The sequence below is a fragment of the Lactuca saligna genome, chromosome 7, assembly GCF_052625555.1.
Source record: "Lactuca saligna cultivar CGN05327 chromosome 7, ASM5262555v1, whole genome shotgun sequence".
NCBI lineage: Eukaryota > Viridiplantae > Streptophyta > Magnoliopsida > Asterales > Asteraceae > Lactuca > Lactuca saligna.
Genome location: NC_136423.1, coordinates 177,198,910 through 177,223,586, shown reverse-complemented (window position 1 = coordinate 177,223,586; position 24,677 = coordinate 177,198,910). Strand labels below are relative to the sequence as shown.

At 32.7% G+C, this 24,677-nt stretch overlaps 2 protein-coding genes and 1 non-coding gene across 3 annotated transcripts; 2 read left to right on the top strand and 1 right to left on the bottom strand.

Moving 5' to 3' along the window:
• Positions 1–11,869: 11,869 nt before the first annotated feature.
• Positions 11,870–14,135, bottom strand: LOC145007489 (F-box/LRR-repeat protein At3g58900-like). Its single transcript, XM_078966418.1, has 2 exons — positions 13,215–14,135; positions 11,870–12,145 (listed from the first exon to the last, which is right to left on the bottom strand). The coding sequence occupies exons 1-2, from the start codon at positions 14,133–14,135 to the stop codon at positions 11,870–11,872; spliced, it is 1,197 nt and encodes a 398-aa protein (XP_078822544.1).
• Positions 14,136–17,966: 3,831 nt separating this feature from the next.
• On the top strand, positions 17,967–20,536 carry LOC145007093 (F-box/LRR-repeat protein At3g58900-like). The gene is made up of 4 exons (XM_078966086.1): positions 17,967–18,102; positions 18,533–19,584; positions 19,675–19,830; positions 19,920–20,536. Coding segments are annotated over exons 1-4 (1,407 nt in total). The 5' UTR covers positions 17,967–18,101; the 3' UTR covers positions 20,118–20,536.
• A 3,637-nt stretch (positions 20,537–24,173) lies between these two features.
• LOC145007828 (small nucleolar RNA Z103) lies at positions 24,174–24,277 on the top strand. The gene has a single exon (XR_013663190.1). It is a non-coding gene; the product is annotated as a small nucleolar RNA Z103 (small nucleolar RNA).
• Positions 24,278–24,677: the final 400 nt, after the last annotated feature.

Below are 24,677 nucleotides of genomic sequence, written 5' to 3'. Positions count from 1 at the left end.
TGGGAATGGTGGTCATAAATGAGGCCATCATGTCCTTTAAATAGGGACATACCCTAAATTAGGGTTTTCACTCTTGGCCTAGTACGCCTAGCGTACTAGGTGACTTCCGCGTCAAAAACACGCACATGAGTACGTTGAGCGTACACACGCGTACGCCCCGTGTACTCATTTACCACATTTTCTCAAATAAGGGCTCCAAAAAAAAACTCACTTAAATGACGTTCCATGGATGTTGGTCGCACGTGATTTAATTCTCGAGTCTGTATTAATTACCACAGACTTGGGTCGCATGTGAACGCGTCACACTTAAGTATTGGGTTTGGCATTTATGCCTTTGATGAAATGGATGTTGGAGAATTGTCTTCGCAGTATTCATCATTTTTTGAGTCCTCACAGGAACCGAACCCCATATATATATATATATATATATATATATATATATATATATATATATATATATATATATATATATAAAATTCACATATTAAAAACCTTGTATAAAATAATTTTTTTTAATAAGTTTACTAATATACATCGATATATATATATATATATATATATATATATATATATATATATATATATATATATATATATATATATATATATATATATATATATAATTCACATATTAAAAACCTTGTATAAATTTTTTTTTTTAATAAGTTTACTAATATACATCGATCATATGCATTATTAAGTATATGAGAAAATAGTAAATATACAAAAAACACTCTTTTTATACAGAAATTTGATTTTGACATCGTGTTATTTTTTGTGTCAATTTTGACACTGTGTTTTTCAATTTGTTACAATTCTGACCACTTGACCGGTTAACCAGGTTACATGTTGGCGTGACATGATGACGTGTCAGTTTTTGATGACGTGGCATGCTGACGTATCAAAATTGATTTTTTTTCTCACAAAAAACACTAAGTTTTCATTTTTTTCGATTTTGACACTAAGTTTAATTTTTTCTTTCAACTTTGACACTAAGTTTTTTTGTTCCAAATCGAACATTAGTTTTTTCAATTTTGTTCAATGTTGACAATTTTTTATTTGAAACCGTATAAATATTTTTTTAATACATTTAAACCTTATAAATATGTTTTTTTTTTCATTTAAAAATCATAGTTTTGTATAAATACATTTTTTTACACTCAAACCATATTTTTATATATAAATATGTATTAGTTATATAAAAATTGTATTTTATATTAAATATGCAACTTTAAAATGCGTTTGAAGGTTTGGAGGCGTGTAGTCGATCAAAACTCAGATATCAAGTTTGCAACAATCAAATTTTTACATCTTATTAGAAACTTATGGTTAGTTTGCAATAAATTAATAGAGTAATATTTATTATTAAACACAATAATATTATTACAGAAAAAGCAATTAACTTGGCAAACAAAACAAATGGTGCAAAAGATCGAATCGCGCACCTCTAGCATACAAAATACACATATTATCATTTGAATTGTATTAATCTTTATGTAATTAAAATAAAAATAATAATGCACGTCAATTATCAAGAAAACCTTTATTTAATTAAAAAAAAAGATGTATTAGTATTTGGATGAGCTAGAGAAAACATGTATGTGTGGATCTAACATGAGTTTTCTTTCTTGTGGGCTTGGGGAGTGAAGTTTTTACTGTGGAACAATCTGTTTTAAAAGCTGCATCAAACAAAGTGGAAAAACATGAGAAAACGTGCATTGAAAATCAACGCATGTTTATACCATTTGTATTTGATACTTTCGATTTCCTTACGTCAGAAGCTGTGGAACTATTCAATAGAGTCCAACGGGTCATGCATAGTAATGTTATGACTCCAAGATTTATAGATGTTGGTTTTAAAAGAATTAGTTTTGTCATCCAAAAATAAATTACGGCACCGTTTGTTGCTGGTTTACCCACAACGTCTATATAAATCCTTTTTATGAATTTGGTAATGAAAATAAACCTAAAATATTTATAGTGTCACGAATGAAAAACAAATGGACAACAAATTCGACTATCATATATATTTTTCTATATATTCCTCGGATGTAGTTTGAGATATAACAACTGAACTAGTAGAAAGTACATTACTTTATCAATCGTAGATGATCGTAGAAGTTTAGAACTACTAATTTAACATTTTTGTTATTGGAGGGGCAAAGTGAAAGTCGTTGATAAGTTCGGGGACCATATCATGAACTTGTCAAACAATATCTGAAAAAACCTTCAATTGCCTGGTAATCGCAGAGTGCACGGAAGCATCAAATACGTCTTTCTCAAGCATCAAATATGTCCTATCTTAAGGTTTGGAAGGATTGAAATTTATCAAAAAAAGAATCTTGAATTTGAAAGAGTTAATATTTAAGATATTTTAATATGTGTAAGTTGATAAGAATTGAATGATATTTATATGTATATTTATTCATAATTAAATATTTATTTACAAAATAAATATATAATATCAAATTTTATAATTTTATTTTAAAAGAGTATTTTGGTAATGAACAAAATCAAATTCCTTCTTAACTTGGAAATAATGACGAATTGATTGAATTCCATACTATGGAATCCGAAAGATTCCCAACAAATAAACTTCCATACATTTGACATCCTATGATCCTAACATGTCATGAATGAAATCTTGAATCCAATTTTGTCAAAGTTTGCTGCCTAAATGGCAGAATCCACAAATCAAACAAGCTGGAAGAGTATTTAGTATTCTAAAAATGTTCTATAAAAAAAACAAACACACCGTAGATGTGGAATTCAAACCTAAGACTACTCCATTTTAAAATGTTTAAATCTCAAAATATCATCATCATTATCACAACAAAACTTTAGAAGTGACGCAAAACAGAAGCAATAGACATTAGAAACATTGTATAAAACATAATATCACAAATTCCACACGATTTACTAGAAAAATAAAAACCTTAAACCTTATAAAAACAAATTGGCTACTATAAAAGTTAGTTTCTTTTGGGAAAATGATTCTTCGGGGTAATTAACTTTTGCGTTTGTACTTATTTGATCCCTTGACTTTTTTTTATTCAATATACCATCGAACTTGTTGTTTGCGTTCACGATAACCCTTTTGACCGGCTTTGACCTGTGATAGCCGGTCAAAGGGTTATGGTGAACACAAACAACAAGTTCGATGGTATATTGAGTACAAAAAAAGGAAAAGGACCAAATGAGAATGAACTCGACAGTTGGTTACTTTTCTGAGTCATTTCCCCCGAAAAGTTAAATGAAATTAAAGTTGCAAAGTTATCAAAGACTGCAACCTTCTTTGGCTATAACGTATATGAAGAGCGTTTCAAAGGGGTAACATTGTTAAAACATGGTCTATATTATGCTTACTATGGTTAACTGTCAACACCTCTTTGCAAAAGGATATGACTGTGTATGAGAGGTATAGTTATCAACATAAACGTTTACCTCAAGGTATATTATGGTGATGTGTCTACAAAAGAAGCATTATATTGTACATATTGATGTTGTATCTTATCCCATGAATTCGATCTTAAAGCTAAGTAAACTCAAAAATCACAACACTTGTGATTTCACTCGTTTGTAGACTTGTCTAGAATCCATGATACGATAAATCATTTGATTGGAAATGTAAATGTAGTCATGAAATGCGCCTGCTTAGTCAAGATTCCCCTAATTAATATTCAAGTGCATTACAAAGTTGTACATGTATGAATAATGTTCTTTCGTGGGTTATGTTTTGAAGAGAAACAAGAATGAATCTTATAAAGTTATTAATATTAGTAGGAGATGACGTGAGATTTGCTGTAAATGAGTAAAAGGAAAATGAATCAGGAGGGTAACCAACTGTTGCATTTGTTCTCATTTGGTCCATTTCCTTTTTTTTGTACTCAATATACCATCGAACTTGTTGTTTGTGTTCACCATAACCCTTTGACCGGCTATCACAGGTCAAAAGCCAGTCAAAAGGGTTATGGTGAACACAAACAACAAGTTCGATGGTATATTGAATACAAACAAAGGAAAAGGACCAAATGAGTACAAATGTAAAAGTTAATTACCCTCAAGAGTCATTTTCCCGTTTCTTTTTGCCCATATTTGTCATGCTCTGTAACATCCAAAATTTCAGGTATTATATTTATTCTTTTGAATTTCAAGTTTTGTGGAAGGACCCGGCGAGTTGATGCGTAGACTCGCCGAGTAGAGACGCGAATCATTATCCGGGTGGATGGCTGGACTCGGTGAGTCGCCCCGAGGACTCGGCGAGTCCACGTTGTTTAATGAAACCCTAATTCCTCGGGTTTGGGGCCTATTTAAAGGGCCTTATGGCTATCAATTGCGGCTACCAGACCCCAGAGAGAAACCCTAAGTGTGCTAGAGCGTTTGTTAGAGGGAAATGAGCTATTTCTTGATCTTTGTTGGTGTTTTTGCAAATAGAAGAGGACCAAGACAAGAGGAGGCTGAAGAGGGTGCTAATCTAGTGATTCCAGAGCTCAAAGACTTCATTTTGAGGTATTCAGTTTATGATGTGATTCTTAGAGTTAGGGCTTTTTAGCCCCATTAGAGGATGGTTATATGGAGTAATTGGTCCCTTATCGTGTTGGTGCTGTAGATCTGGACCCTTTCCCCTTGAGCTTTATGGGTATTAATGGAGGTTATGAACTTAGGGTGTCATTTTAGAGGCCATATCTTCAAATAAGGCCTTTGAGCCTTTGCATGTGCACCAAGATGTTAGATTTACATGATTATAATGCCTTGGGAAGCTGGATCTATGGTTTAGAGGAGTGGATCTGACCCCAAGAGGTCAGTTCAGCTTGAGCATGGCATGGACTCACTGAGTCCTTTAGCCGACTCGACGAGTAGGACGAGGGTTTTCCCGATAATCACACAGTTGGTGACTCACTGAGTTGGGGAAGTGACTCGGTGAGTCAGAGGGAATCTAGAGGACAGGGTGCACGATGGTACTCGCCGATTCAGGAGCCGGACTCGACGAGTTGGGTCAGGACATTTCACAGATTGTGATCAATGATGATTTGCAGAGTTGAGGTTGACTCAGTGAGTCGAATGAAGACTAGGAGAGTGAAGAGCATGTGTGGACGCGCCGAGTCACAGTTGCACACTCGACGAGTTTGGTCAAGGTTGACCGTTGACTTCGTTGACTTTTAGGGTTAGTCAACGTTTGGACCTTAGAGTCATATGAAGGGTAGGATAGTCTTTTACCCTTCCTAGTGGATGTATTGAGAGGAAGAGATTAGCCTAGCCCTGAGGGTTGTATTAATTAGGGTATTTATTTCATGTGATTGGGCAGAGGCTAGACCAGAGTTACCGAGTCAGAGATTTACTGAGACATCCGAGGTGAGTCTTCTCACTATACTTTACCTTGAGTAGGTAAATAGAATTATGTGATACAGTGTTATATATATTGTTTGTTGCACTGCATTCTTCTATGTGATTTATGCTGTGCATGCTTGCAGAGTTAGAACCTGAGGGTTCACAGAGTTTGGGTGCACGGACCCACAGAGTTATAGCCTCGAGTGGCTAATATGTGTTATATGTGGTATTTTGGGGAACTCACTAAGCTTTGTGCTTACAGTGTTTTGTGTTATGTGTATAAGGTACTAGTGAGGATCGCGGAAAGGTGTCGGCTTGATCAGTACACACACAGGATTTTATGCTATGAGATCTTGGGATTGATATATGTTATGAATCGAGTTTCAAACAATGATGTTTTTATGAATAATAAATGAATTATGTTTTTATAAAATGCGAAAAATTGTTTTGGAAATTTACGTTGTTACATGCTCACACTGATTACGGACGTATTTGATACGCAACGTTTGAGAGCTTCGGACTTCTAGCTTTTAAGAAAACACTACTTAAAAAGAAAAAGTCTTGTTCGGCGACATGGACGTTTAACTTTCTTTTTCTGGTTTTATCTATATTGCACACACATCAAGTTAATCTATATTTATCCTTTCATGTTTCTCGTGATCATGTTTCAAAATACATACAATACGAAGTTAATAATCCACTAAGACACTATAGATTTTATCTCAAGGATCTAAAAAGAAGAAAAACCCTAAATGAAATCATTGCAAGTTTCAAGCAAAAGAAAGAGGTTGGATTCCAATGCACCTTAAGGATTATAATATATTCAAACCACACATTCTCTAATCTCTATCCATGTGATGCGGGACAAATTGTTATAATCTTTCCCACCATCCATATATGATGACTTGCTACAAGAATTTGTGTATTGTACACAAAACATTCTCAAATCATAAACACAAATGAATTTACAAATTTTGCCTTTTTTTTCTTTGAGCTCCCAAAATTAAAAATGGAAGTCTTGGGATGTTTTTGGTGCGAATAAATGAAATTGAAGCAGAGAATGAAAAATCTTAGAAAGATACTTAAGCCTGAGAAAATGAATTGATTATATTGTTTACAACATATAGAGAATTCACCATAGATACATACCTATAACAATTTTTTTCGTTTGGTTGTAGCAAACAATGAAATGAAAATGATTTTTCTTATAATTTTTATCTTTCAGGGAATACTCCCCCTACGCCTTCTAATCTCCTAGCTAAACATATCTCATAGCTAAACATATTCATTAGACCATTAAACCATTATTAATAGTTCATGAAAATTTGAGAAAATAAAATCAACTATTTTAATTTTCCAACTTTTCATTTAGGTTGGAACTTATCCGACAAGGAATTTCGCTACATTAGGATCGTTATAGTTATGACCCATTCACCAAGGATTTGGTCGCCGACTCCCTTTTCATCAAGCCACCAAATTTCTTGACCTTCTGACACCGGGAAAACGTCTGTCCCCATACATGGTTTCATGACTTTGCGGTGACATGTGTTTTTGGCAAACAACCGCACACATGGATAGAGATTATATGGCTATTTTGTTGAGTTCATTAGAAAAAGTTGTCTAGCGCTCTAGGTATGCTCTACCTACATACTTGAAGTAATAATTCAACACCACATCTGGATGTGTAAGATGAATGAAGAGCATAACGAGTAATCTTGAGATGTGAAGTGATACAAGAGACGGGTAAGCGTTTAGACTAGACTGGAATCAAAACCATTTTGGGTGGATTCTAAGGACCGTGGACCAAACCGATTTGGGAAAAATAGTGTTGGTGTTGGTTATGGTACCCTTTTGGTTTTTCCAGTTCTTGGATTGGTTTGATCGGTACAACATTCATTGTGTATGATGCAAGTCTTTGAAGCAATAACTAAAGTTCTTTTTTGATGTTGAAGTTAAATTTTTAAGGAAAAATAGTATTACAAGGCTTAAAGAAAAACCATATTTAAGTTAATTTCAAATCATGTTAACTATTTTTTGATTGTTCGTTTTAGATTAAAATCAATTTGTCAGTAGTCATACCAATTGTGTCAACCAAAGTTAATTAATGACATTATCACTTTTCATTTATAACTTATCTAATTTTATCTATATAATATAACTTATAAAAGTAATTCTCCTAATCAAGTCAACTTCTATATGCATTATATTTTCCAAACCAAGTCCACCAACAAAAAATAATAATCCTAATAAAAACATACAAAAGTAATCATCATAACACCAAATTTCATATTTCGTAGTTTAAACTTTAAAATTATTTCAATTAAAAAAAATCATAGTCTAATATTCCTTTGATCTCTTCCTCATTCCTTTGTTATATAGTATGTTTGAAGTTTGTGTAATTTGTACATAAACACAAAACACACATGCTGTTTGTATTAAATAGAAAGTATGTAACACTCGGTTTTGAATTGCTTCATTATTCGGGCCGTGACCCGATCATCAGTGATCATAAGGCTTAGGGCCTTGGAGAAGATAGGATTTGGCCCCTTTTCGACGTTCTTTATATCCCCGCATAGGTGAGACTACGATCTACAACTTTCGTTTAGACTCCGTCGGCTAATTTTGACTTTATTTTTATTATTTATTTTTAGTAGGCCGAGACAGGAAAACTCCGTTATAAAATCATAATTTATTTATCCGACGTCCGTTTTCGCCTATCTTTTTATCGTTTTACTCCTATTAACGAGACCTTCGATTCTCATTTAGATTGTTTCGGCTAAAAACCGCTCGGTCTCAAATCGAGTATTCGGGCTGCATACCGCTAAGTCGAAACTTAGAAAAATCATAACTTTCTCATACGAAGTCAGATTTGGACGTTCTTTTTATGGACGCTCATGGTTTAATGAACTCTACGACTTTCGTTTAGATTTCTAAGGCTAAATATCACTCTAACGTAAATTCACTTTTTACGTCATTCAACGTCGTGCCGGTTCCGTCGCGAAACTTCGACAGGTCATAACTTCTTCGTTATAACTCGGATTTCGGTGTTCTTTATATGAACGGAAACCTTGTAACATATACTATAACTTAGTTAAGATTATTCATTCTAAATAATCTTTCATCAAAAATTCATTTTTGACGCCTATCGTCTCTAAATTGACTAGCCCGGATCTACGGGCGTTACAGTTTATCTCGTCCCAAATGCACCATACACCATATTGGGGTTTTGGGACAAGAAATGGTTCCATAATGATACAAAGGCTAGATCTATGACCTACAAGCATAAAGTTTGAAGCTTTTTACCTCTTGGAGCTTCTAGGGCACAACACAACTTCAGATCTACAAGCCAATCTCTTTCTTCAACCACTTATTGCAATGAATTCCCCTTCAAGAGCTCAAAATACCCACCAATTGACTCTCTCACACAAGAACTAGGGTTTGGGAACGTTTTTGGAAGATGGAGGCTAAGAAGGAGGAGAGAAAAATGAGCAATAAGGATGTTTATAGCTTCCAACCCGAGATATTAGGGTTTTCATCCTTTATAAGTACGCCCAATGTACACAAGTGTACGCCCAACGTACTGGGGCACGCCCTAGTATGCTCAACGTACCTTTATGTACGCGCAACGTACTCCTCCTGGTCTCAGAATTATAGTTTAGCACTTAGGCTTTTCATGGCTTTACCCTTCCATCCTTAGGGCTACAATCGACAAACTTGGGATGTTACACTTTAGCTGTAATTTCTGGTAATAAAGCCTCAACTTGATCATTCTTTTCTTAGATCTATTTATTTGCATTTTTATGTGGGTTTTTAGTCCAAGATTGATAGTTTTTGGCAAAGGATCAATCCTGGTGGGTATTCTTCTAGATCTAGTGTCTAGAGGGGTTGTGAGGACATAAAGGTGCAAACTTTATGCCCTTAGAGTCCCCATGCAAGTGCTAAGGACATTATAATGGCTTTTTAAGCTTAAAAAGGCCATGCATGGAAGCAAGCTTGAGACTTTTCGTGGTTAACTGGTACCTAGGCCCTAGATCTAGGTTTGCATGCTTTGGTTTGAGATGTTAAGGCTGTTTGGATAAGATCTATGTCTTAAAAGGAATAAGGGTTTTAGTTAAACCCCTCAAAAAGGGCTATCAACGAGTAAAGTTGGAAACTTTACCCTCATAAAGGTCATTTCCAGTGAACAATCGAAGTATGGACTTTAGATATATATAGAACAAGGGCTTATTCTGTTAAGATGGCCAAACAGACAGAAGGACTCCTCGAGTCCATGAGGGAACTCGAAGAGTCGGGTCGTGTTGTCTCGTTTCAGTTTATGGTAGAACTCGACCAGTCTGTAGAGGGACTTGACGAGTTGAATCGCCAAGTCGCGACCATGAGTAGCTCGATAGGACTCGACGAGTTAAGTCGCGATTCCATGATTTATGAGTTATAGAACTCGACGAGTTGAAAGGTTGACTCGACGAGTTGGTCAACCCAAAATGTTGACTTTGACCAGAGCATTGACTTTTACCAGGGGTAAAATGGTTATTTTACCCTTAGATGGATTTTCAGTTTTCTGACTAAGTATTATTGTATAGAGTTAGTCGGGGAGTCGTGGGAGCAGCCAACAGAGATTCCTCACGCACGAGATCAGCATCCACTTTGAGATGTGAGTCTTCCTTCAGTAGGAACGGGTCGAAGGCACCAATGCCGACCCATTTATGTATGTTAGTATGTACCGGGCTTCGGTCCGATGTCGGGGATAGCCCGATGTAGATTATATGTTCCGGACTTCAGTCCGATGCCGAGGTGGTCTCGAGAAGTAGTTATGTATGCTTGATGTCTTTATGATTCATGCGTGTTATGTGTTATGTGTTCAGGGCTTCGGTCCGATGCTGAGGCAAGCGCGATGTATGTTATGTGTTTATGTTATATGTTTATGATATATGTTATGAAATGTGTGTGTCGGGGTAAGCCCGATGTCAGGGCAAGCCTGATGGACGTGGTCTGATGCCGGGGTGAGCCCGATGCCGGACAGGATAAGCCGATGTCGGGTTCATCCCGATGCAGCTGGGCATAGTCCTAAAGTTATGTTATATGTTATATTTTATGTGTATGGTATTTGGTAGTTTGGGGGAGCTCACTAAGCTTCGTACTTACAGTTTTCAGTTTTGGTTTCAGGTACTTCTAGTAGTAAAGGGAATGGCTCAAGATGATCGCATGGCACACACCATAGTTTTATAGCCTGTGATATTTTACTCTAATATTTGAGATGATACTTTGATATTTTGACAATTGATATGATGTTTTTGAGATACATGTTTTATGATGTTCACTTGATGATGTTATTCATGGTTTTATCAATGAATTAAAAACGAAATTTTTGGACTGTATTTTGGGATGTTTCAGGTTTACTAATATAAACAGATTTATATTGATGGTTGATATTTAATGCTTTAATTAAAATGACTATTAGTAATATGTTTTTAAAGTTGACCATATTAAAACATTTATAATCGAAAATTCAAGATTTTAAAATATGAGAAACTTTTATTGGAATTAAATACATTCTATTTCAACAGATTTAAGTTAATTTTGTTTGACAATTGCAAAGTTTTTATTGGAGTTAAATACATTCCATTTGAAAAAGATGGTATCAACAATTTGATTTAAGAGTGAAAAACATAAGATTGAAATACAATTAAGGGTCTAGATTGTTTAAGGTGATGTCATAAGGTTTCTGTTTTAATATATATTAAAGATTTTTGTGGGCTAAAAGACAATTTTCCAAATAATAGTTAAAGACGAAACTATCACTTTATTTAAATGGAAAATAAAAACTCAATCACTCTATCGTTTTCTTTTAAAACTTTTATAAGAAAACCAAAAACAATCGAACATAATAACTCAATCAACTTTAACTAATCATGTTTTCTAACTTTATTTACTCAGTACAAAAATCCATCACTTTTTCTAAAGAGAAATTAAATTGTTTCCTACCTTTTATGACTATAAATATTTATACCTATTAAAATTATGATATATGTCATCATTTTATATATTTTTAATTATCTTATTAAAAGTATATTAGAAATATATCAAATAAAATTAAATTGAATGGTGGAATGATGATACTTCTCATAATTTTAGTGGGTAGAAATATTTGTAAGCATAAAAGGTAGGAAGAAACAATTTAATTTCTTTTTCTCCAAAATATTTTTCCAAGAAAACCAAAAACTATTTCCTACAAGCAAACGAGTCTTAATTAGTTCAAAATTATTTTCACTACTATGTGAATTATATACTTGTCTCTACCACATGCATGCAAGAGAGGCTGTGTCATTTGACATAAGTATACTTTGTGAACTTCATTTAAATATATCATCACAGAAAAAGTGCACTTACGACCCAAATGCAATGAAGTTATAAGCTAGAACAGCATCGACTCTAGACATAACATCAAGTGTAATTAACCTTAGATTCAATATACCGGAAATTAGCATCCAAAATCCTGAAATACTAAAAAAGGAATCGAAGTGGGTACAGGTTTCTTGAGGTTTCACGAGAACTTGATGACACAAGCAGGAGAGCTCCTTACAATCTTTTCCAATTCCTTCCTCGCCTTTGTTTTCCTCTTCAAATCTCGTAGATAAGTCTCAGACCACCTAATATCCATCCTCTCCAATACACGTGCAGTCTTCAAAACATGTTTTAGTAAACATATTTCTGAATTATAACCATGAAAGTTCTTCATGGACACTGTCTTTAGGCAATTCGACATGCATATAGGTATTGATGACCAGATTAAATTGTTCTCACCAAGGTACATGAGTCCCTGTACAACATTTATAGAAAACCAACATTTATAGTAAACCATGTGTTGATAATCATGATCATCGACATGATTTTTCAGTTTTTATTTTATTTTATTATGGTGAACTTTATTATTATTATTACTGTTATGGTGGACTCCACGGGCAACCTCCAGGCCCTAGACCCAACAATTTAATACTTGACACGAGTCACGACCGACACCGATACAAACACAACACATGTTTTTCGTGTATGGGTTTGGGAAATTCGTGTCGACATGAATTTAAAAATTCGTGTTTTGCGTCAAACACATGTCAGACACGAATTACCCTAGTAAGATATGAATAAAATATATGTAACATGCAATCCGTATAACACACGCGCGTAAACACGTATAGATAGTAGTTGGGAGCTTGTAATTTGGATTAAGATTGTTTTACTTGTTTTTCGAGCTTAAATATAGTATACGTGGTTTTCGTGTAACGCAGTTAAAAACGTATTGTATTCGTGCCTTGTCACGTGTTACACAAATTATTTGAGTGTCCTCTTCGTGTTTCACATCCGAACACATTTTACAGTTCTTATAATGTAAAATTCGTGGTTGACATGTGACACGACACAAAAATGAATTGCCAGGTCTACGGGGCCCTTTGTCCTTTGTCCATCTGGACTGTTTAAAAAATCCCTTTGGGACCCCTCAATTAAACTAAGTGGGGGTTGAACTTGTGTCACCCCCTTTTGGAGAGTGGTTTCGCAAGCCTTCCACCACTAGGTCATCAAGGTGATGATTATGATGTTAATTTCAATTTTGAGAATAGAGTAATTCACCTCAGAGAAGCAAATAGATTGTAGAACTGGACAAGAAGAAAGCAAACCCATCAGTACTCTAAATGTATGATTCATCCCGATTTCTGTAGTCAGCATTAAATCGGTCAAATTCGAGAACACGGGAAAACATATATTATCTGCAAATAAAAGACTTCGCATGGGAAAGAAACCACGCAAAACACAAAGTTAGTCTATCAAGGTTGGGCACAAAGAGTCGAGTTTCTATATATTCCATTTAATATGTAGATTAGATTGTAAATTACCTGCAAGGTAAGATTAGATAACCTCAAAGACACGACATATCGTAGTTGTTTAAGTAGATAAATAGCTCGGTTTGCAACTTTCTGTAGCCTCTCATTGTGAGTTGGAATATTAATGAATGATATGTCGATAGATGATGTATCACTAAACATAATCTGGTTGGATAGATATCCAATATATTCAAAATAAATAAGATTTTCTGCACCAATCTTGATCTTACAGCCACTAAGATCATCGATTTCCCCAAACCTTGACAGATCACGTATAGTCAAGCTCTTTAAGGAGGAACTTGAAATTGTAATGTTCGATTTAAAGCTGTTATTGAATAATACCAATTTTTCAAGAACCGGGCAGCCTGAGAGAAACGTTTCTGTAAAATCATCATGCAGGAACTGAACACATGACAATTGCAAGGCTTTCAGGCATGGAAAAGAAACATGTGATGGGAGTTGAATAGCACAATCCATTCTTATTTTAAGGCTAACCAATGATGTGTTATGAAACACAGACCGAGGAATCATAGATGGATCCTTTGAAAAGAGAAACAGATCAAGCTCCTGAACATTGTGCATGATTGCATGAGAAATCCATGAATGTATTTGAAATGCATCACGGAAAACACGACATGATAGACGAAACTTCTCCATCTTTGATGGATTGCATAAGCGTAGAACTCTTTCTACAAAGTTCACAAAGGAAGTCACATGAGGCCTACGCCAACCATCAACCTCTCTAGCACACAACAATGCATCATCAAAATCAATATTGGGAACAGAAACCCAGAGGTTCTTCCATCTTGTAGATAATATAGATGTCTTTACAGCATCTTTTGTGGGCAAAAAAGACAGGATCTGATCAAGAATACAATCAGGTAGATTGCTGAAATCAATATCATGTTGCTTGTGGCCTCTGTGTTCACTCATGGTTAACCTCTTTGATTTCCCACACACAGCCTACATGCAAAAAGTCAACTTTATTTAGCTTCCTTCAAAATCAAATAAACTGAAAACATTCAAGAAAAACAATTTAACCAGATCATCAAGGCTTTTCAGCATATCATCACTTAAACGGTTATATTTTAGGACTCAAAATCGATATAAATTACTTTCTTAACGCGAATGAACAAACGAAGAGCAGTCTTTGAGTTGTTCTAATTTATGGATGGCAATTATAAATCCTAGATACAATGGAATCGTATATATTGATCACCCTTATGGCAAATCGGTGCAGAAGGTGTATGACATACATAATACAAACCCTAGAAATATTGATACGGTAAAACTAATTGATATGCTAAATAGCTTGATAGTTCTTTGATTACTTCTTTTATAATTACTGGAGAGACTAAATCGAAATAACCAAATAACATGAATGAACTCAGTGGTTTCATGTGATAAGTACGAAAAACAACATTCAGCTTAATATAAATAAAAGAGGAGGGGATGCATTTACTAAAGAATGCTTTTTTTTTTATCAAATAAAATCTTCATAATTGATCTTACTATACCTTTGCACAAACTTGCATATAAACAAATACAGAAGAGAAATAGCTGACTTTGAGCGAATATTTGAGATTGTTGATGTGCTGTAGATTAACGGAATCGAAGATCCTCTCGTTTGAGACTATTTATTGAAGAATGAGGAAGAGTTAAATTGCCATTGGCGTCACCGCTAAAATCTTGAGAGTATGATCGAGTTTGAGGGAGAAATCGGTCATATATTTTGAGGGAGAAATCGGTCATATATTCGAGGGAGAAATTGGAGGGGTTTTATTTCCCTCTTCTTTAATTATATACATATACACCCTTACAAGTTATAGATTTAGTCCCTTAATTCCTAAGGTTAATGAAAAACACCCCTTTATACATCCACCTTTATACATCCACAAGCACAAACACTTATATTTAGAATAGATCATAGATATCTTTGATAATCCATTAATCTATTGTGTCATTAGTTTATTAGACGAATCATATTTACAAAATTAATTAAATTTTCATAATAAAAACTTAAAATTATTAATCAATTATTTTAAATAAATTATTAATTAGAATATATTTTGTAGTTATATAAAATTATAATATTGATTTAAATAAATATGTAAAATTATATCATATTATAATTTGTATTAATTTAGTTCTAACTGTTATTTTAATGTAATTAGAGTGAGAAATTTAAAATTTGAAATTTAAAATGAAGAATTAATATATTAACAAGTAACATGATATTAATAAGATGTCTAATAGGATAATTAGCAAAAGAAGAATAAAACTATTTTTTTATTAAAATAAAAAGATTTTGTTTTCTTGACTGTTAATGTGTGATAAAATAAACATTTTATCCTTCTAAAGTTGGACCAAACCATAAGGATAGTTTTAAGAAATATTTTGATAAATTTTTTTACAATTTTTTAATAAACATATTATTTGATACATATTCATTAAAATTTTAACCAAGATCACGTGTCATAGATTGATCTTCGTCTTCTCATCCGCTTTTTTAGGTATTGGTTGCACTAAAATGACTTTTATTTTATACACGTCAAACTGTTATGATTGTTTTCAACAAACATAGTCTGACGAACAACGGTACAACCGATTGAGATGGAAAGTGCCACATGTATTATTTTCTTTTAATTTTTTATTTAAAATTTTAAAAACATAATATTATATATTATATATATTACAATAATTATAAAAAATATACAAATATTTTTTATTTATTAATTCTTTACAATGTATATTTTGCTTTAAATAATTTTGTTAATAAATAATAAAATACTGAGTTTGGTGGATAGTATTTGTTGTAGATATAAATAAAAGAAAAATAATACATTTATGATTGTTTTCAATAAGCATAATCTGACGCCCTAACGTCACAACCGATTGACTTGGAAAGTGCCATGTTCTTTAATTTTTTTTTTTCTTTTAAACTATAAAAACATAATATTATACATTATATTTATTACAAAAAGTATATAAAAATATATCAATACTTTTATTTATTAATTTTCTTCAAACAAAATATAGTACTTATATATTTAAAATGTATATTTAAATCTGTTAAATAATGTATATTTTTGTTTAAATAATTTTATTAATAAATAATAAAATATAAAGTTTGGTGGATAGTATTTATTGTATATATAAATGAAAGAAAAAGTAATAATTCAATAGTCGGTTGGGTTGTGAGTAAATAGGGGTAATGACTTGATAGTGTAAGATACTTTTTGAAACGTATACATTTAGTCGTTATTTTTTTTTTGTAAAATAAACCCTTATACCTTATGAATATGTACACATTAAGTTATTTTCACCGGATTCTACAGGTTTTGCTGATGTGGAAGAGTTTATTTTATAATAAATAAAAAGAATAAGACTAAATGTGTACATTTCAAAAAGTATTTTACCTTATCAAGTCATTTTCCCTTTCTTTTATTTTGTTAAAATGAAATACCCAGGTGACATCCACATATCCACAACGAGATTTTTCCAACTTTTATTCATCATGAAAAAGAGGGATAACCCCGATATCCGACGACTCCTTTGTGTGTTCCTACACATCACTGGTAGTAAGGAGAAATGATGGCAAAAACAACAAGGCTGAAGGGGGTGACAGGAGGAAATAGAGACGGTAGTTGGTGGCGAGGAGCTACTCTGGTAGCCCCCTCGTCAATTCTTTCTTCTTTTTCTGGCAACATATCTCAAAGATGGAGGCAAAGAGAGACAGATCGGAGAAACACAACAGGTAAATGGTGTTTGGTTGTTGCTGTTCGCCCGGAAGGAAGAGAGACGAGAAAGAGAAGGGTTGCCGTCATTTTCTTGTTGCTGGAAGATCACCCACCGCCGGTGACTAAGCTAATTAATTGCTATTTAGTGCCACTTGTGCTTCCATATAAGCAAAATCTGTAGAATCCGGTGAAAATGACCTATTGTGTACATATTAATAAAGTATAAGGGTTTATTTTATAAAAAAAAAAGAATAAAGACTAAATGTGTACAATTCAAAAATTATATTACCATATCAAGTCATTTTCCCTAAAAGAAAATTTGTATATGACCGGTATATCGGGTATAGCCGGTCAAAAGGATTGCATTGTTACAAAAAAATAAAGTATAAGGGTTTATTTTATAAGAAAAAAATAATAATAACTAAATATTTATATTTCAAAAAGTTTCTTACCCTATCAAATCATTTTCCCGAAAAAATATAGACAGTTCAAATCGTAACCATTTCACACTACCGGATTGCGATTTCTAACATGGTCTAAAACAAATGTTTTTTTTCTTTAATTTTTACGATACGAACTACTTTTGTAACAGAAATTTCAAAAAGACCATATGTCGTTTCCTTTGTAAAGTAGAAGTTTTTGTGACTTTGTCAAAATCATATAAGATAAAAGAGTCATTTTTTTTTGAAACAACAAACTATGTAACTTATTCCTAAATATCACCGAATGTCTTCTAAAAGATTTAAACATATGAGCTCTCATTTAAGGGGTGTTTGGACAAAGAAAAAAAAGGTGTTTATTGCTTATTCCCACCATCATAACTAAGTTTAAGTGTTTGAATATGAATCCTTAATATTGTGATAGTAATAATTTAAATAAATTAATTTTAATATTATTTATTCACAAATAAACTAATTAGATATAATTTAATTTATCAAACACCGCCTAAAAGGATCACTCCTTCCTTACCAACACTTCAAAACCCTTTTAAAAAAAAAGTAAATTATTCTAAAAAATTGGGCAAGAGAGAGGGAAAGAAAGCCCGCCCCTTCTTCCTTCCTTCCTTCGAACTCACACACTCACTCGCACTCTTAACACGCCAATTTCCGGTAAAACTCTTGGCTATTCGTCGATAAAGAGTCACGAACGGAGCATCAAAAGTCAGCATCGCTCTCTCTCTCTCTCTCTCTCTCTCTATATATATATATATATATATATATATATATATATATATATATATATATATATATATATATATATATATATATATATATATGTCTTTATATGCAAGTCTCTGCGAATGTCTTACAGTATCAGTTATAAACATCTTATATGCAGAAACAAATCATGTCCTCGTTTATTTATATGGAAGCTGAATTCTGTTTATCGTATTTCTCTTAACAATCAAGAGATATCGTTTTTTTAGCATTCATGTCTAGGGTTTATGCGTATACTATGGTAGAGATATCATTAATTAGGGCACAGCTCAAAAAATACTCTTTGATGTGTGTGTCATATATCATGATAAAGTTATATTGTTTCCCGTGAATGCTTTTAGTTTAGTTGATTGACATTTTTGCCTTTACACAGTGAGTAGGAAATCAAAGAGGCTAATCATGGGTGCACACAGAGGCGATGAGCAACATGAAATTGAACATATAGGTGATATGGTCGATTATATCAGCAATCTACCTGACTGTATTGTTCACCATATCCTATCATTTATGCCAACCAAAGAAGTTGTAAAGACATCCATATTATCAACAAGATGGAAGAACCTCTGGGCTTCTGCCCCCAACATCGATTTTGATGATTTATTGTTTTGTTCTGTCTCCGACATCGATTTTGATGATCTATTCTTTTATGATAAAAAGGTTCATGATCGTCATCAGCCTGATGTTACTTCCTTCATGAAGTTTATAGAAAAAGTCCTCCGATTACGGGGTGTATCGAATATCATCAAGTTTCGTTTAACATGTGTTAGTAGCTATGAAGAATCTCAAATACAAAATTCTCAAATACATTCATGGATTTCTGATGCAATCATGCACAATGTTCAGGAGCTTGATCTGTCTCTCTTTCGAGAGGATCCATCTATGATTCCTTGGTCTATTCTTGATAGAACACCGTTGGTTAGCCTGAAAATAAGATCAAATTATTATGTTACTGAACTCCCATCTTGCATTTCTTTTCCATGTCTGAAAACCCTGCACCTACTTTCTGTTGTGTTCCCGGATGATGATCATGCAGAAAAGCTTCTGTTAGGTTGTCCAGTTCTAGAGGAGTTGGTTTTATCACATAACTGGATGAACTTGAAGAACATTGTCACTTCCAATTCCACCTTAAAGAGCTTGACCATAGAAGATATTCTACACTTTGAGGAGGATATTCTACACTTTCAGGAGCCATTGTATGATCCTATTAGTGTCTGTAGGATTAAAATCGACGCAGAAAATCTTACATATTTTGAATATATCGGATTTCTATCAAACGAGATTATCTTGAGTAATACATCATCCCTGGTGAATGCATGCGTTTACATTCCTCCCGAGTGGCAAAAAGAAGTCACTTGTCGAGTTATTGGTCTGCTCAAACAACTACAATATGTTGTTTCTTTGAAGTTATGCAGACGTACTTTGGAGGTAATTGGCAACCTAATTTTTACATCTTAAATGGAATATATAAGAACTCACATCTTTGCAGAATCCTCATACACTGAATTTTGTGTGCAGTCTCTTGTATTTGCAGATAACAACCTGGTCTGTTTTCCGGTGTTTCCAAATCTGAGCCATTTAATATTGAGTATGAAAATCGGGAAGCATACATTTAGAGTATTGATGGATTTGCTTTCCTTTTGTCCAGTTCTACAATCTATTTGTTTCTCTGAGGTGAATTACTCAATTCTCAAAAAGTTAAAAATATCATTCCCATGATCATGATATTAACACAAGGTTTTCTAAAAATGGTGTATATATAGGGATTCATACGCGACAGGTACCTTGGTGTGAACTATTCAATTTGGTCATCAATACCTAAATGCATCTCTAATTGCCTCAAGACATTGACCTTCAAGAACTTTCATGCGAATAACTCAGAAATAGGTTTCCTCAAATGTGTTTTAAAGCATGCATGTGTTTTGGAGAGGATGGACATCTGGTGGTCAAAGACTCCGTGACCAGATATAAAGATGAGAATAGAGGCAAGGGTTGAAATAGAAACAATGAAAAGGAGCTCTACAGCTTGTGTCATCAAGTTCTCATGACATCTGAAGAGAACAATGTGTACTTCCATTTCCCTTTTAGTATTTACCTATGTATGTTTCCTTTACATCACTTATGTTACATATTAGGTAAGTTTGTGAGGTTTTTCATTCCATCATGATCGTTTCAATGTGAGGTTTCATTGAGGTACTATGATTGGTGGAAGAATTTAGATAGGAAAGACTGCAGAAACTTTGATTTGGATCTTGAAGATGGATTTGATGATATATTTGCCCCATCTTTTGTACTATTATATTTTGAAAACCTAAACCTACTTGTGCTTGTTGAAATGATTGTGTTTTGTTGGTTATTATGTAAAGATGTTCGGTTAGAATGTTATGTTCTGTCATAGTATATAAATATTTTGATATACTGTATTTGTTACTATTATTATTATTATTATTATTATTATTATTATTATTGTTATTATTATTATTATTATTATTATGCTAAACATCAATTCTCAATATTCTGTCATCCTACTTACTAATGTGCAAATACCCAAATCCGAGTCTGTGACCATTATTATTCAACAATTTGATTGCCCAATGGCCGCTTTCATAAATGTGATGAATGAATTGCTAGCATACGCTATCCAAAGACAATATCTTATTAATGGTAATTACTCTGTTTTCCAGAGTTAAATAAAGGAAACAAGGAGATAAAAGAAAGAGAGAGAAATGAAAACATAGACTGTATTTTCATGTTCCAGAATACAATAAATAAATAAATAAATAAATTAAAGGTAAGGAATGAAAATATGCTGTTAGTAATACGATTTTTGTCTTTCTCTCAATATCTATTCACTTTTGTGAAAATGATAATGGTTCAGTACGATATCGTGTTTTCACACATTCCTCCAGATTCTTGGGTCGGTACCGGTTGTGTTTTGAATCATGCTCATCCCTAACCCAAATCATCATCACTTCTACCGAATCCCCCGATAACTAACGCCAAAAATGTTTTTGAACCATCTGTTTTGCTGCATCTATCGTCGGCGAGAGGACGCCCGCCCGGCCAAATACGAATTTTTTTTCGACGAGGGAGAGAATGGGCGGTTTGGATGGGAAATAATTGGGGGCAAGGGATAAAAGGTGGGACTGCCCAAGTTTTTTAAAAAATATTACAGACAAAATAGTCTTTTTACATCGGTTAGGTACCAACCACACAACAAAAACATATCATGAGGATTGTCAAAGTTCATATATGAATACACTGCCTTCCTCCACTACCAACCGCCACCAACCGCCACGATCTCCACAACCAACCACCATCAACAGCCGTCACCTCCACCACCACCCATCGTCGCCATATTTGTATATGAATGATCACTTCCGTTATACTTGTTCATATATAATATACGTATTCATATATGAATATGATCTATTCAGTCGGCCCGGTATATATATATATATATATATATATATATATATATAGGTGATGATTTTTCTTTTTGCGAGGAATCGTGAGGGTACCTTAAAAAAATTGAAAGAGAAAATAAAAATCATAAAATCAAGTATAGTACTACATTGGAAAGAAAAAATTGGAAAAAAATATGGATCATTAAAATTGAAACATGTATCATAAAAACTAAATCACGGATCATAAAAATGATCGATGCTTCAACTTTAATGATCCAAAAAAAAATTTTCCAAATTTTTTTTTCTCTCCAATATAGTACTATGCTCGATTTTATGATTTATATATTTTTTTTTTTTAAGGTGTCGTCACGGAAAAAAGAATCCTCACGGTGTTCAAGGCGAGTAGTCTTTAGATATCTCCTCTTCTTGGTTGGCGATGAGGAAAAATATGATGTGGCAATGAGTTGGTAGAGAAAAAGTGAGGGAATGTTTCACATTAGATACACCCTTTGGCCTAAACTATTTGGGGATTTATATACGAGAAGGGGTGTGTCATATTAATCTCCGGAATTTACGGACAAATTTTGTAGCTTGTAAGGGTGTATGTATATATATATATATATATATATATATATATATATATATATATATATATATATATATATATATATGGGAAAATTCCATATGTACCCTAAATAAATAGCAGAATATCGTATTTTCCTTATGTAATATCTAAATATCATATCTCCATATTCTAATCAAAGAAGAATTTTAATCTCCTTTTGACATGTGTCATCATATTAAACATCCTAATTAATGCATATTTTATTCTATTTTTGTCATGTGTCACCCTATTAGACTTCTTCATTAATGAATACCACTTATCAACCTATTACTTCTTAATTTTAAATTTTAAATTTCCCACGATAATTACATTAATTTAATTACATTAGAATAAGTATTAAATTAAAATTAATACAAATTCTAAATTGATATAATTTCATATATTTATTTAAATTAACGATTATAATTTATATAACTAAAAAAATATCTCTTAATTAATAATTTATTTGAAATAATTGATTGATAATTTTGAGTTCTCACTGCAATAGTTTAATTAATTTTGTAACCGTGGTTCCCACGAGTTATAAACTAGTATATAACGTACATAAGTTTCCAAAATATTATATTTCCTTAAATCTTATTTATTTATTTATTTTAAAATTTTTATACATTATTATTATTATTTGCTGTAATTTAAAATCATTATCATTATATTTTTTCTGGAATACCAATAATACCCCTCTTATATTTTACAACTTTCAAATTTTAAGAACAACACTAAAAGCTTGTTTGACCTTTCTCTACAGACATATGCTCTGTTCCTCGTTTGCTCCACCTTGCCCCTCATTCCAATTCTCTATCTCTCTCTCTCTTAAAGTCACTATATTGTTAAGGTATTTGGCTAAGCTTCTTAAAACAACCTATTAACTTATTAGAGGTTCCACACCGCTATAAGTTAAAAAAAATATTTGGATGAAAAATATCTTATTCCGATGAGGAACCTCTAATAAGTAATTTTTTTCATAAATTACCTCATACTTACTAATTAGCTTATAAGCTCATACTTACTAATTAGCTTATCTAATCTAATCTTAATAAAAGACTCTTTTAAGTTCCACGTGTCCCCCTTTTAAACGCATGTTTTTACACGTGGCAATTTCTCCAGCGTTGCTCAATTGTTTTCCCGCTATTTTTCTCATTAATGAAATGGACGATCATATCCCTATAAATCAACATTTCAATTTTGAATAGTTTATCTTATACCAAAATACTTGCAATAAATATGGAAACAAAAAACGTTTTCGACCAAAATTTGTAATCAATTAAACAATTAATCGACGTCGGCTTGTATCTTTCTTCCTCCTAAATCTCAAAGGATCAGAGCATCTCTCATATCCAACAAACATAAGTTGGTTTCTTTCCGTAAGAGTGCTTGCTATGGTTGCTTCTCTCAAAGCCGAGGTATAGATCACTACATGTTTGACAAGAACAATTGAAATGTCTTCCTTGCCCAACCCTTACGTAAGCAACCATCTAATCAATATGTATGTGAATTGCGGTTATTTAGATTATGCACGTAAGGTGTTCGACGAAATAGGTGACAAAACTATTTTGTTTTGGATGGATCTTATTTCCTATCAATCTATGTTTTGTGCCTTTTCAATTTAGAAATTTCAAAACCAAAAAAGGATTTTGGATTTAATCACGTGACAGTCGTCTGAAATCATATCTTTTTGTAGGGCTGTGATAAATTGATGTAGTGATCCTTTTTTTCTGATGGTTTTTCAATCACAATCCAATTTGGATGTCTATATTTATGCATGATGATGATTGTTTAATTATTCCAATTTAATTCAAGAATGGAATCACAATCCTCATACTTATTCTTAATGTTCGTTGTGATTAATTTCATGTCGATGTTATTTTCTTCCCAAATTGCATATTTTGTGTCAGTTTGATAATTCGTGAATGAATAACAAACCTCCTACTGATGACTGTTTGAGAAATTTGGTTTGTTTATTTGCTGTTAATTTTATGAAATTAAGATTAGAAGTGATGATTAAAGGCCCATTTGATCAAGTCGATTATAATGAGCTCAAATATTAAAGTTCTCTTTATAAGAGAGAATAAAAGCCAGACATATGATCCATCCTTTCCTTTAATTACTTTAGGTTTATTTTTTCAAGTCATTTTATTAGGTTATTGAGTTGCTCATTTTTGAATAATTAAAGTTGCAAATGTTCTATTTTTTTGTTAACATATTTTTAGAAACAATTTAATTGAAAAATAATCAACTCATCATTTAGTATGATAAGAGCTCTCGGTTATGTTGCACCTGTTATTGGGAGTTATTGTACAAAGATAAATGAATGATTATTTTCTTTGATTATAAAGGAACTAAATCGGTGCCTTTATTTAAAGTGTAATATTTATCATTTTTTGCATTAAAAGGGTAATTTCTGTACTTTATGTTTTTACAGAGTAAATTCTGCAATTTTCTTCATTTAAAAGATAACTTCTCTCATTATTTTTTTTTTCAATATGCATGAC

Bases quoted from the DNA above. Each gene is read 5' to 3' on its own strand.
- LOC145007489 (XM_078966418.1), bottom strand. From the start codon at position 14,135: ATGAGTGAACACAGAGGCCACAAGCAACATGATATTGATTTCAGCAAT. The intron at 12,146-13,214 runs GTAATTTACAAT...AATGTTGTACAG, and splicing joins TATCTAATCTTACCTTGCAG to GGACTCATGTACCTTGGTGA.
- LOC145007093 (XM_078966086.1), top strand. The intron at 19,585-19,674 runs GTAATTGGCAAC...TTTTGTGTGCAG, and splicing joins TATGCAGACGTACTTTGGAG to TCTCTTGTATTTGCAGATAA. The intron at 19,831-19,919 runs GTGAATTACTCA...GTGTATATATAG, and splicing joins AATCTATTTGTTTCTCTGAG to GGATTCATACGCGACAGGTA.